Source organism: Phoxinus phoxinus (assembly GCF_949152265.1).
Source record: "Phoxinus phoxinus genome assembly, chromosome: 12".
In the NCBI taxonomy this organism is placed as follows: Eukaryota; Metazoa; Chordata; class Actinopteri; order Cypriniformes; family Leuciscidae; genus Phoxinus; species Phoxinus phoxinus.
This window is the reverse complement of record NC_136887.1, coordinates 26,519,652-26,533,953: the sequence shown is the minus strand read 5'-3', so window position 1 is coordinate 26,533,953 and position 14,302 is coordinate 26,519,652. Positions and strand designations below refer to the sequence as shown.

Below are 14,302 nucleotides of genomic sequence, written 5' to 3'. Positions count from 1 at the left end.
AATTCTGTTCGAAAACTTCCCCAGCCAATCAGCAGCGAGCTTTCACGTTCTAACTCCGCCCTATTCATACTCTTTTCTTTACAGCAGTGAGCTGTGTGCAAGACTGTCGCATATGATTCAATCCACATCATCATCATCATCATCATGAACCGAATGATAGCTGACGTGATGATTGTAGCGCCTCAAAATGGTTAGGTGGGAACGGATTATTCGGGGGTGTAAATTAAGACCTTGAAAGTATGCCTTTGTTACGTGCCTCCTAGCGAAAGTTGAGTTGCCTCCGTTCTGCATTTTCGTGAGCTGCAAAGATACATTGTTACGGACTCTGAATTTTAAGCGTCGGCTCTGGTGCTGCTCATGTCGCACAGCGCTCACGCTGCATTGACAGTCGGTACTCTGGCTAGAGGCGAGCAGTGAGTGAGCTCTCCCGTTCACCGGCGACCACACTGAGTGTCTGCCTTGAAAACCGATTTTGCGCGCACAATGGCCGGACGACGCGGTTGTGTGAATTCGTTATGGTCAGGGAGCGATCGGGTTCGCATCGGAGAGCGGCTGAAAGCTACTCTGGCCGGCATAATGGAGCTGGACCTTCTCAGAGGACGACAGCTGGAGATGGTGGATGCGGTACTGGACGTGAATGAAGCGCCCGCTCACCAGGGGGAAGGACTGGAAAGCGCATCCGATGATGGTGCCGCAGCCTCCCGCAGGCAACAGGTCAGTGGGGACGTGGGAAAATGCCACAGGAATATAATATTCCTTGTAATTGTAACTTTGATCTCGTCGTCGAGGTGGAACCCTGCTGGTGTCACCTGCTAAACGTTTTGGTGACACTGGCATCCAGTGGAGCTCAGGTTGCATGAGCAGTGCACCTATAGCCTACAGGACGCTGCTGCTGACTGTGTTTACATTTCAGAATTGTACACACCTTTTTCTTCAACGTGTCAAGGTTGAGTTGGAGTGCATAGCTATTTTAGGCCACTGCACACACACAATGCATGTTGATTGCGCCTTTGAAAAATATTAAATGCCTCTTAGTGGAGTCATGTGGGGGACAGTAGGGTAAGCTCTCTCATTTTTTATTTGTCTTACAGGCAAGGAGAAAAATTGCCTTATTATATGTTTGTTATCAACTGTAGTCAGAAAGCATCTATAAAAATATAGAAATATGACTTCTTGGGGAAAAGGTAGTTGCCCCATGTTGGGGGTAAGTTGAATCAATATGTTTTAAAAAATTTTTTTACACAATTAAATTATTAATTTGTACAACTAATTAATTAATACAACTAAACTAATATATTTCTCTCATTCTTTTTTTTCAAACTTTTTATTTCATTGTTTTCTCTCATTCCAATGGTTCATTTTTGCAGAAACCAGCCAGAGAAAAATGCTTAAAGGGATAGTTCACCCCAAAATTAATATTTATATTCTGTCATTAATTACTCGCCTTCATGTCGTTCCAAACTTCTTCGGAACACAACTATTTGGACTATTTTAACGATGTATTTGCTACCTTTCTGGGCCTTGAAAGTAGTCGTTGCATTGGGGTCTATGGAGGGGTCAGAAAGCTCTCGGATTTCATAAAAAATATCTAATTTGTGTTGCGGAGATGAACAAAGGTCTTACAGGTTTGAAACAACATGAGGGTGAGTAATTAATGACAGAATTTTCATTTTTGGGTCAACTAATCCTTTAATATTCAGAATTTTTCATTGTAATTCAATACCGATAATTCTTTATATTTTAAATTTTTATATAATTTTCTAGATTCTGATTACAAAAACAAAAGTCTCACCATAAAAAGCCATGTCCCAAGTACAAATTTTAATGTTCTTATTAGAATTTTATGTAGCCTATATGACAGTATGACTGACAGAACATGTTGTACTTAACTGTATTTTCCTTTTTTGAAGTGGTTCCAATCATATTTTGTAAGCAATTGAAAACCATTGTGGCATCTGAAGTGTCTCAGCTGAAGGAAATAATCCATTATTTATCTGCTTTAATATATCGGCTAAATATCCGATACTGGTATATGGTGGCAGATATATCGTGTATCCCTATTTTTTTTTTTTTTACATTTTGCAGTTGTATTTGTAGTTTTAAGTAATGGTAATATGTTTCCACAATTTCCCATTTTGGGAAAACTGCTTTATTCAGTAATGAAATTATTTGGATACGGTTTTAAAATGTTTTTATACGTTGGCAATTCACCAACATGCATGATATATTTTTAGATCTGTATAAATTTGCTTTGATGTTAAATTAATTTCACCTGTCTTGTAAAAAAGAAAAACTTTGACATGCAAATGAGTTTTTTTTTGCATAAAAATTATTTTTAATTTTTTCATATGCATCTCTCAAAAGTAGGCAGCTGTATATGAAGGGCTCTTTTTAATGTATGGTCATGTGACAAATAATGCACTGTATTGTAGATTAAGGGTGGCACAATTTACCCAATGACATATCAATCTCCTGTATGTTGAACAGACAATATGTTTTACTAACAAAATGTTGAATTTGTCATGGTGATGTGGCAGGGCTCTTGACCAGGTATGGAGGACACATAACAGGTGCTTTTTAGGTATGTGCTTGTGTAATGGGAGAAGGAGGGAAGTGTATGTGAGAGTTGACAATAGAAGCACCATTGTGGGTTTTTATATAATGGACAGTGGGGCAGTGTGCAAGTGAACTCAAGTGAAGCCACAAATTTGAAATGCATTTAATAGTGGCAATTAGCTCATAAATCTCTCACATTTCTCATATCCCTCATTTATTAAAGGGCATTTATATAATTATCCGGGATCTCCTAGATCAAAGTGATGTGATTAAGAGCATTTTCTTTCATGGCATACTAAATTGTTTTCGCAATTTCTAAAGGCTTTTAAAGGACACTTACAAGTAGTCATTCAGTCTAGCAAAATGCGGATGAGAAACAGCAATATGTATCATGAGACAAAAGTGTGAGTCATCATCGGGGCAATGTTGTTGCCTCTCCACCTACGTAACTTCCATTTGCATAAACACCACATGGAAAAATGTTTCTGTTGTCGGCGTCACAGATATCACCTCTCCTCTGATACCCGCTGAGGGAGAGCGAGGATGGAGGGAAATGGACAGAGAAATGGAGAACGGGGGTGTGCCATGCAGAGCAACTGATATGTTAACTCCTCACTAGGATGGACTGCTGCGCAATGGCTGAATGCAGTATATGATTTCATAGCTACTATGCATATAGCCTTTCATTTAACTGCCGTTGGTTTATTAGACTATTACAATATGATACGTTTTTCAGTCAAAGGTTTGATTGCTCTGATTCAGTGGTTGAAAAGCTGTCTTCCATCTTCCTCCCTCAAGACTCACCTTGTTATTATAATATGACGTTAAACCATTTTACTGTGTCAGTGAGGGAATTGAATGAGTAATTCCTCTGTCAATGGAGCTGATAGCCAGACTGGATGTTCACCTCATTATTTTATGTCCATTTGTATCATTAGCCTCACAAAATGCAGTTTCCATGTGCCAGAGCACCTCTTCGTGAATTGATCGGTAGCTGGAAAATGGCCAGTGCACCCTGCGTGAGACCCATATCAGGTTTCCCCTATTGAGCAAATGCTTCTTCCAAGCCCCGTTCCTGGTGAAATGAAATAAATTGCAACTGTATACCACGATAATGCAGTATAGATTCTGTCTAGATGTGTGCATAGGTTTATGTGAACGAATTAGGGACTATAGAGGGAAATTACGGTCTAAGTTTATTTATGTTTTGTGATAGTCCAATGTATATCGTTTCAAGCAGTTTTGCTCTGCGTTCGAAAAATTCAACTGAAGTACCACAGCGAGAAATAAGTGTTTGTTGTCCAATGCATGTGGAAGTGTCAGTGCACGTGTTTGTTCATATTCCATCAGTAAAGAGAGAGTTAAAGTATTGCTGCTGAATCGGATGTGTGGGCGAGGAGAGGAGAAGGAGAGCGAGAAAGAGAAGGAGAGAGAGAGGGCAGGAAGAGAAGAGAGGCCTGACAGTTCTCTGAAGTGAAGTGGGGGAGGCAGTTATATCCAGGAGTGGTGGTGGTGGTTGGGAGGGGGGTCTCACATAAGAGATGCCTCCTTCATGCTGTTTGCCTCACTAGGCAACCCATCCCCCGTGCTCTCTACTTTTCTTCAAAACTCTTCATTTTATCACTCTCTTTATGCTTTATGCTGCCCTCCATGAGTATTCCACCTTCATCCTCACTTTTGCATCGTATGTTTTGCCTTCCATATATAGTTTTAGAGTCCGAGACAGGAATTGTGGGTTAACTGCTGGAGCAGAGATAAGCCTGGTCAAAGTCTGCCTTTCAATACCCATTATCCCCCCTTCTTTTCTCCTTTTCTCCTTTGTTTCATCATCTGTCTTTCTCCACTCTCTGCTTATTAACCGCCCTCCCCCAGCTTTTTTCATTTCGCCAATGCATCACCTGCATTGTCTGCGTAAAAGTCTGACAGAAGGTTGATCGGACTTAGGATATGCACAATAGTCACTTGGTTTGATGGGATTCCTCAGAAGTGAAGCAAGGGGAGATTCCTTGCGATGGGGGGAGGTTGGGGATCACAAACAGCTAAACCCAGTAAACACTTCATGCAGATAAGCGATTTAAAACTTCTGAGCAGAAGTGAACTTTAGCCAGAGCATTCCCTTGATTCTTCTCAGTTATTAGACCTTTAAAATCCTCTCAGAAAAGCAGGCTTAGACATCATAAAGTTACCAGCTAATGATGTGGCTTTGGTGTACTGTTTTGTAAATATATACATCACAGATACATGATTTCTATCCTGGTATGAGTCTGGGGGATCTGGTCAGTGGAGACAAATTTCTGTTTACACCTGGTTAACATGCATCTCAAATGCATCTTCAGTCACCAGCTGTGATCATATTTCGAGGATAGGATCTCTGATTTCAGGACTACATGAATCATTCACTACGTCAGTGTTTTACAATGGATAAAGTGCAAAAAATAAAAATGCAATAGAATTGCACGTTATCTGTGTAGTAAATGTATATGTAGTATGTATTCAATCAGATGGTTATTTCTACTAATACCATTCTGCTAAAACCTCTTTTTTTTATTGAAATGGTCAATTGACTGGTGAGTCGGTGGTCCTTTGCTGCTGTCTGGGATTCATCATTATGGATTAGCATTTAGTCACAAGGACAATGTACAAATAAATGCATCATGATCGTATGTTAATACCAGGTGTAAACGGGGTCTTTGTGTTATCACCGTATCTTGTAGTAACATGACCCCTCCATCTGTTTCAGAGCCTGTCCTCTGCAAACCCGGATCTGTCTTGCCTCGGCACTACAGGAGAGGGGATAAGCTCACGCTGGTCCACGTTGTCCTGGGACGTCCCGTCTGATCTGCTGTCTTCTCAAACCCCAGACTTCCCTGGCACTACACCGCTTGAATGTGACTCAAGACCCAGCTCAGGTGCTGATACTCTCCTCAATAATAAACCTTTGTCGTTTTGTAAAGAGCACTTCAAAATATTTTTGTGTGGATACTTGGGCCTTTAACAAAGGCACTGGGGCCTCTGAAATATCTTGCGCTGAGGTGCTTCTCTAAAGCTGTTTATATTCACTGAGAGCGAATTGTGTGATTAATCATTGTTCCACATTGTTTCCCTTTTTAGTATTTGGCATTTGGAGCATTATATAATTATTTAGTCACAGCTGGCTATTCTTGGTGTTGTATGTTATTCAGCACAGCACTGCTCGTCAAAACCTGGACGAAGAGATGTTGAACCTTAAATGATTACAATTTAAAATAACTTTTCTTATTTTAATATATTTCAAAATGTGATTTATTTCTGTGATTGGTAAAGTGAATTTTCAGCATCATTACTCCAGTCGTCAGTGCTACATGATCGTTCAGAAATTTTCTAATATTCTGATTTGGTGCTCAAAAAACATTTATTATTTTCAGGATTCTTTGATGAATCAAAAAAACAGCATTTATCTGAAATACAAGTAATTTTGTGACAATGTAAAAGTCAAGTACATCCTTTCTGAATCAAAATACAAACAAAAAACATACTGATCCTAAACTGTGCCGCATATGACTCTATTATAGTTGTCTCTGCTAATAAAATGGGATTGGAGACCAAAAAACCACACACATTAGCTCTACGTGATAAGATTAAACTTACACAACACACTGGAAACTGTTTGGATAAACTTTGTAGAGATTCATCAGTCATGTGAAATGTCTAAATCAAAAGCAGTCATCCTTTAAGCCATCCCTGAAGAATGAGCCCTGCATGAAATTGTAACACATTTCACACAAGCTAGCATATGACTCATAGCTTGGATGGCTTGGGGCTCTATTTGAAACAAATGATTCAGTGTTGACCTCTTAACTTCAATATGACACATAGTTTCTGAGTTTTTTGGGAGTTCTCTTTTTACTTTGGCAAACATTAACCCTAGCTTTTTATGGCTATCCCATCATTTATAGCATGCGTCACCCCTGAAGCACTTCTCCCCCTAACACTCTTTACTTCATCTATCATTCTCTTGTCCACAGGTTTTTACTCGGTCAGTGGAAGTTCTCTGTCAGACTCTTGTTACTCTGTATCCAGCGAGGCGGCTCCTGGAGGGTCAGTGAAAGTCAGCCGTAGGCCTCGCTCACTGGATCATAGTGGCAATCATTGGCGGGAGGCTGAATCTCTTAGTACAGAGTGTCCTGGGGGCACAATGGAGAAACAAGAAAGGAGGCCCTTTTCGACTGGTATGATCGATTTTAAATCTGTGCTATAAGAGGACTTTGCTTTATTCAAAAATCAAAAGATTTGCCTATTTATATAAGCAAGATTTGTTAAAAATACTTACACAGGATGATAGTATTGTACATTTGCTATTTTTGTATATTTTCATTTAACATAATTTAAATATTATGAATCATACTGTAACAATCCTATAAAGCAGTAATTATAATTTATTGAGAATATGAATTCAAAACAAAAGGACAACAAAAAAGTAAATTGCCCAATTATTATTCATAGTATATACGCATATATATACATATATTATTGATATATACTGCATATGCATAGGTTATTTTTGTAATAATTTGGTGTTTTTTATGCTTCTGATTAAAATGAGTAGATAATTTATTGTATACTAAATAAGGAGAATGGAAATAATAAGACATTTTTTATTCTTTATGAACAGGGGATCTTGAGCTCAATAGCCTCATGGTCCTGACAGACATTTGTTCCAGTTTGGGAGGGTTTCACCCAGGCTCTCTTCTACCTTCTTCCAACTCCAGTCCACAGATTCAGCTGGACCCAAAATTTTGCTCTGACCTAGTTTCTCGGAAGACAAAAGAGGTGTACCCTTACCCTAGTCCACTCCATGCTGTAGCCCTCCAGAGCCCCCTGTTCACGACCTGCCAGGAACCTTCCCCCACCCGCATTTCGCCCAGTCCAGAGAGTGACCAGCCTGTGGAGCCAGGGCTTGATCAACCTCCTGTGAAGCTCCCAGCCTCTCCTTCCGTTACTCAGCTGGAGAAATACATCAACAGATTAGTCCATCAGCATCACTGCAGGGTGGCTGCTGAAACCTCCAGTCGTGGACCCCAAATAAACATTGCAGGTTATGAGGGACTCCACCCAAGAAGTGCTTCCTCCTCCAGCCTGTCAGGAGGTAGTGTGACTCCTTGTAAGTCTATCCTGGGCAATTCAGCGAGAGTCAGTCTCAGCAGTATTGGTAAACATGCAAGTCGCAATTCCATCAACCTCGGAAACTTGCCCTCCGTGACAGGGGAGGATTTCAACATCAGCTTCCACTTGAATCTGAATTTGAACCTAAATCCGAACCTGAACAAGACTTTGAGTTTTGATGCTAAAAAGTTGAAAGAAGAGGTCTCAGGATCATGTGGGCATCTCTCCGCCAACTTAGTCACTCCAACTGCTTCCCCTTCCTCTTCGACTTCCACCATCACCAGCACTCCAAACTGGAGTAGGAGACCAAGGATCTCCACCTGCCCTTCCTCAGTGAACCATCGTGGATCTCTGGAGATAACTGGAAAGACCTTTGGTCCAGTGGGATTTTCCAAATCTCTAGACTGGAGTGGAGCCTCAAGGGAAGAGGCAGAGGGTTGTCCTCCTGTCAAAGCTTCAGAAAGCCCTCCCAAAATGAATGAGGACTCTGCAGTTGTATGTGAGATCTCTCGTGTATCTGGACTGCCAAGATCTGTAGTGCTTGGTTTGATGGAGGAGGGGGTGGAGTTGGATACAGAATGTTTTAGGAACGAACGAGAAAGAGGTGTAGGTTCAGCTTCTCCAAGTAACGTTTCTACACTGCACTCTTCCCGGTCTTCATTTCAGCACCCGTTTGGATTAGAACGAACTAATCAGACACCACCATTAAATGCCTGGACTGGTGCAGGCACAGGACAGGATTACATATCTCAACAGCATCGCCTACAAGTTTCCCACTCGGATTGCCATTCGGCAATGACATCGCAGTCAGGTAGCCCTCATTCGGATAATTCTGGACCCACGCCTACTCGTTCCTCTCCCATCCTGCCTTTCCCACATAATCAATCAGATTCCGCCTCATCTCCAGGCTCTTCCCACACCAGAGTCCACTCCCCTCCTCGGCTACTTTCAAATTCACCCTTCACTCCTGCCCAGCTGTCAGTATTTCGGCGTGACTCCCCATCTCAGTGCTCTCTTCCACGCTTTCATCCATGTAGTTCCCCACTAGAGGGTCCCATTCGACCTCGCGGAGGGTCCCTCAGGCAGAATACAGGGGCTGGATGGAGGCCTCAAGATAGAGGCTGGAGGAGGAGTGGGGATGGAGAGAGGCTCTACCAGGGGAAACATGCCTCCAGAGAACTCATCCGTGCAACCACGGTGAGTAGCTATTCGGGCAGAGATTACGGCACCGGATGGGAGGATGAAATGAGCACTCAAACACCTAAAAAGGGTGGAAAGTTTTGGAAGGGGTTTGAAACACGATTTTGGGGAAGAGAGGAGGAGGAGGATGACGAGAGAGATGAGAGAGCTGGAGGGTTTGGTTGGAGGCACACCTCGTTGAAAGAAACATCGTCCAGTAGGCAAGATCAAAGAGGGAACAACTCGAAAAAGAAAGGAACAAGTTGGGACAGTCGGAGTTCCAGCCTCCGGTTGTCCAGACGAGCATTATTTCGAAGTGAGTCTCAGGGAATTCTCGATCCACATTCTCAGAAACGAGAAAGCAATCAGTGGCGTTCCTCGTTTGAGATCAGCCGTGCAGGACGAGGCTCTGAACGTGCTCGCAATCTGGTGCGAAAGGAGGAGAAACATCATTCTTCAACCGCCAGTCTTTTCCATCTCTCTCGATCCCAGAGCCTGGAGGGAAGCAGTCACTCCCTTTCTCCTCTTTCGTCTCCATCCCTCTCACCCTCGCCACCCCCATCAGCTCCTCTCACTCGTTCCAGATCGTTCCGCGACCTTGGAAGGAAAGTGTTTGGCTCTATGAGGTCCCTCAGTTTCAATAAAAATCACAAGTCAAAAAAGAAAGATTAGTGAGAACATTTCAAAATGGGAGAAACCATGCTGCCAACTTTTCCAAACTTACAATTTACTCTCATTCTGCTTGTTTAGAAACTGCATGCCATGCTGTGTTGTGGTCTGTGCACTCTTATGGTCATAGTGGTGCTGGTGTTGTTTTTACTATGAACATATGCTTAAAAAAAGTACATTTAAAGTATATACTGACCAAATACAAAAATATGTTGTTTAAACTCATGCTCAGGACTTTGAAAAAAATATCAAATAATTTGAAGATTGTTAAAGTGCTGAAACATGATGAAATATCAATAAAAGTATTTCAAGTTTAACATGATCCTTATTGATTTGCTTGGCAATGACTGCATATGCTGCTGAGTGAAGAGTTCTGTGGTACAATAGGATTAAATATCTCACAAACAAAATTCTGCTGCCATAGACTTATAATAAATGTCTTATCACAGCATTTCCCTAATCATATTAGTATAATCCATTAACAATCTAACAGCTTGTTTGAGTAATCAATTTCAAATGGCAAATAAATTAGGGTTCTTTGGGTTCTTTCAAAAATATTTATTAGGATGAACAAACAAAAAACAAGACAACTTTCATCTGAAAAATGAAAAGAACAGAAATAACACACAGCTGGAAGAAACTGAATGCATCACAGAAGCAGCGTGACAGCACATTAGCCATACAATACCAGACTACAATGCATTTGAAGTGCATTAAAATTCTCATTCAAGCTGCCACATTGCACCAGATTTCCGTCACACATTTAATCCTGCCATGGGACCTTCAACACCAGTAAATGCCATATGCAGCAAATTATCCATGCCCGGAGGCAAAACATCCCACTTCCTTCAGGAGGCGGTCCACTCAAAGTTCATTTAACTTGGCGTATGTTCCTGCTGAATCATGTATTAGTCCATTTAGACTGGTTTCTGTGTCTTCTCCTCTGCTAACTGCTCCTCGTCTTGTTTCTGTTTGCTGAACATGCCTTTGTACAGTGCCTTCTCTTTCTGGTAGTCTTGGCTGAGTCTCTCCTCCACTCGCTGCAGCTGTTTCTTTACATCGGTATCTGAGAAAGAGAGAACAGGATAAAATGAATGGCATCGTAATTTTAATCAAAGCATTGACAAATTCGAAAGCTGCAAAGCATTTGATCTTACTAAATCTGAATATTATTCTGTAACATAAATTCTGTAACAACACTACATTACATAACAGGCTCAAAATTCAACATGCTGAATCCCTTGAGAAAACAGTATCAGAAATTCCCTGGAAGCATATTAATTAGACCAGTTCTTCCAAACCGTTTTTAGGGGACTTTGTTTTTTACTGCACACTTGACACCTATAAAAAAAGTATTTCAAATAGTATTCACACATATTTTTTTTAATCTAATAGGACAACCAAACATTTGTAGATATGCCTTTTAAATCAAAGTAAATAAATCTTACACAGCAGTACTGTGGATAGTTTGGTTACTTAAATTACCAGGAAAATAATTTAAGGGGAACAGTTTGTTTGGCTTTTCCCATCTTTTTCATGTTATATCAGGAGTGACTTTAATGATGTCCATACGACTATCATTGCACACTTTCAGTCTGTTTCATGCAGAACATTTTCACTGATTAACCGATTCTGTGTGTGGCATTCAGTATTTTTAGAGGCCTGTTCACACAGGACACCTTGCATTTAAATATAGATAATGGAATGGAAGGGAATGCAGGGATCCCGTTACATGTTTATAAACTATTTTTAACTTGACTTACTCTTAACTTTGCTCATGAGACAGAAAAAATAGCGAGACAAAAGCAAATATCTGACATCCATATGTACACAGACAATTAAATTGCAACATGTAGCCTATTTTGTGTGAACGACCCAGATTTAAAAATCTTTGGATCCTCTTTTGGAAAAATCTTTATGAGTATACTCCACAACGGTTTCGGACACAATTTACAAATGGTTGCCCCTTCAAATAGTTTGCCTGAAAATCAACCCATGGTGAAGATTAGGAAAGAATGAAATAAGACAAGAAAAGGAGTGGGATGCGGTTGGTTTTTACCGTTCGGTTTCCCTCTGCTGGCCTGTATGAGGTACTGTCGAGCAGCCGGAGCATCACCCAGTTCTAATGAGGCCACTCCAGCTCTGTACAGGGCCTTAATGTCCCCTGCCCTCCAATGGAGCACTTTCAGACAGTACTCTAGCACACGGGTATAGTCCACCACCTCTCGCTGCAGCAAACATGCTGTGAGACACAGAAATAGGTCAAGCGGAGAATGCCTTCCCAGATAAGTTTTGCATAAACTACTGTTCAAAGGGGTTTGAAATTTCATTAATGTTTTTAATTAAAGGCGTCTCTTATGCTCACCAAGGCTGCATATATTTGGTCAAAATACAGTAAAATTTTAAATATTACAAATATATTTTAAAAAGGTAATTTATTCCAGTGATGGCAGAGCTGAATTTTCAGCAGCCATTACTCTAAACATGTGGAAACAGTGTTATATTTCCCCACAGGATTTTTTGATGAATAGAAAGTTGAAAAGAACAGCATTTTTTTTTAAATATAAATCTTTTGTTGCAATGTAAAGTTCTTTACGGTCATTTTGAATGAATTAAGTGTCCTTGCTGAATAAAAGTACCAATTTCTTTGCAAAATAAAAAAAATAAACATGTAGTGTACAATAAAGTAAGATCTTAATTTGTGCTATGGGTTTTCATGAAATGAGTGATCCTACATCAAAGATTAAGGACCACATTTACAGGACTCTCATCTTCTATTTCTTGTATGACTAAACTGGGAAAATGCTAGGGTTAAAGGTTTTAACATGTGGTCAAGGTGATATGATAAGCACCAGCAAAGGCTGAACGCAAATAATAGGATCCTGGTAAGATGATGTTATGCTGAGATAGACAGAAATGGAACCATTTGGTTTGGAGGTTTTAAACCAATAGGAATTGAATTACCCAAATGGCATGATAAAGTCTGACCAATAATAATACTATGATAATTCCTGCCCAATAAGAAAATTCTGTGAACATGCTTAAAGAGACGCTTGGATAAAATCGTCTGTAAAATGATAACGTTTTAGAGTTGTGATATTTGGTAGCACAGCATTACCATCTCACACTGCCAAAGTACTTCTTTGTAAGGATTACAAACCTGCTAAATTATTATAGCAGTCTACTTGAGTGCTCCTCAGCAGGTCCTCCTGCTCCTGGCTCAGTTTAGGCACCGGAGCCCCAAACCCTTGCAGGACTGAGTTCACCTCAGAGTCCAGGCCCCGGAGAACAAGCAAAGCACGATGATAACGTCCGATGGCAGCTCGCACATTTTTCTCCCGGTAGAAACCATTCCCATCTGTCTTTAACCGAATGGCGTCCTGGAGCTGTGAGTCCAAACGGGAAGCAGATGATCCTCCAGTGGCTCCCAAACATGACGAAGCACTGGCCGCTGCCTCTGACCCATCATCCCCTGCAGTAGGATCTAAAGCCTGCCACACACACACATAACAGTTGTAAGTGATGACAACATTAAACTACTGCATTATAGACACTCAAATATAGCCACAGTCTCTGCATTAGGAGATCAATCTGTCAAAACAGTGTATGCTGGTTTTAGAAGGTAGCTGGTCTCCCTCAACATGACCAGGTGGAAACCCTCCCAGTACCCAGACTAAAACCACAAGCAGACCAGCCTAGGCAGGGAGACCAGCAAACCACCTTAGGCTGGTCTAAGCTGTTTTTCCAATCAGAGTTTTAACACTGATCACACATCTAAACTCTGGCTAACAAATAAATCCAAGCAAACGGGCACACTAAATATGAGGGCGTGCAACCGAGTTTACATAATTAAAGTCACATAACTTTTTGAAATCTAACCAGATATTTTTATTGAACTTGAACTGCGCCCAATCACAGCATGCAGCGGTAAATTGCCCCGCTTTTATCACATATAAAAGGAAACAACAAATGCTAATTATATTTTTACCGTTTTGTCCATAGCGGTTAAAGCTTTAAAAATGGCTGCAGTCTGCTTAGAGAAGCCAGATTAATGAGGAAAATGTTGTTGGGACGCTAAAGAAACAATTCTGACACTCTTCTTCGTGGATATGGTTGCTGCAGTACTATTGGCAATACTGCCTCCTACCGGTAGAATATTAATAGCGCAACATTAGATTACTACACAATCACATATTCAGTGAATTAATAAACTAAATGAAAAAAGGCGCCCTATTATTATATAACCAACCATTACAATATCATTATAACGGATAATAAAGTTATTGTGTAATTATTTTTTAAATTACTTATTATTTGAAACAGAAATTTCAGGAGAAAATTAAAGAGTAGGCCTATCTACGCAAAACTGTAACAATGTAACAAACAAGGTAGCAAAATGAAAAGATTAGGAAAATAGATTAAACCTGAATAGTTAAACATTCAAGAAATTTGAGAAGCGAGTATTCGAGTTTCAACTAAAAACTGTTAATAAAAAAATCTAACAAAATAAAGAAATGTAAGATATATTCCATTGGAAGCATCAGTATATATCAAACTGGTCTACCTTTTAAATTTAAGATTAATGATACTATGTCAAACTAAAATAAATATTTGATCCCGATTTTAAGTGTTATGATGGGACGGACACAAATGATTTAAATTCCTAAATTCAGTGACTCAATCTCAATATGTCATCCGTTTCTACCTGGACAAATTTGGTGCATCAAAATGTCACCTTTTCGTTTTATTTATTTTA

The 14,302-nt window shown here is 40.2% G+C and overlaps 2 protein-coding genes across 2 annotated transcripts; one reads left to right on the top strand and one right to left on the bottom strand.

Annotated features, from left to right (window-relative positions):
• Positions 1-17: 17 nt before the first annotated feature.
• LOC307007733 (uncharacterized protein) lies at positions 18-9,883 on the top strand. Its single transcript, XM_079630032.1, has 4 exons — positions 18-714; positions 5,297-5,465; positions 6,561-6,764; positions 7,208-9,883. Exons 1-4 carry the CDS (start codon positions 484-486, stop codon positions 9,547-9,549), a joined length of 2,946 nt encoding a protein of 981 aa, XP_079486158.1. The 5' UTR covers positions 18-483; the 3' UTR covers positions 9,550-9,883.
• Positions 9,884-10,089: 206 nt separating this feature from the next.
• Positions 10,090-13,681, bottom strand: ttc9c (tetratricopeptide repeat domain 9C). The gene is made up of 4 exons (XM_079630151.1): positions 13,535-13,681; positions 12,707-13,037; positions 11,606-11,788; positions 10,090-10,612 (listed from the first exon to the last, which is right to left on the bottom strand). The coding sequence occupies exons 1-4, from the start codon at positions 13,544-13,546 to the stop codon at positions 10,464-10,466; spliced, it is 675 nt and encodes a 224-aa protein (XP_079486277.1). The 5' UTR covers positions 13,547-13,681; the 3' UTR covers positions 10,090-10,463.
• Between the last annotated feature and the right edge of the window lie 621 nt (positions 13,682-14,302).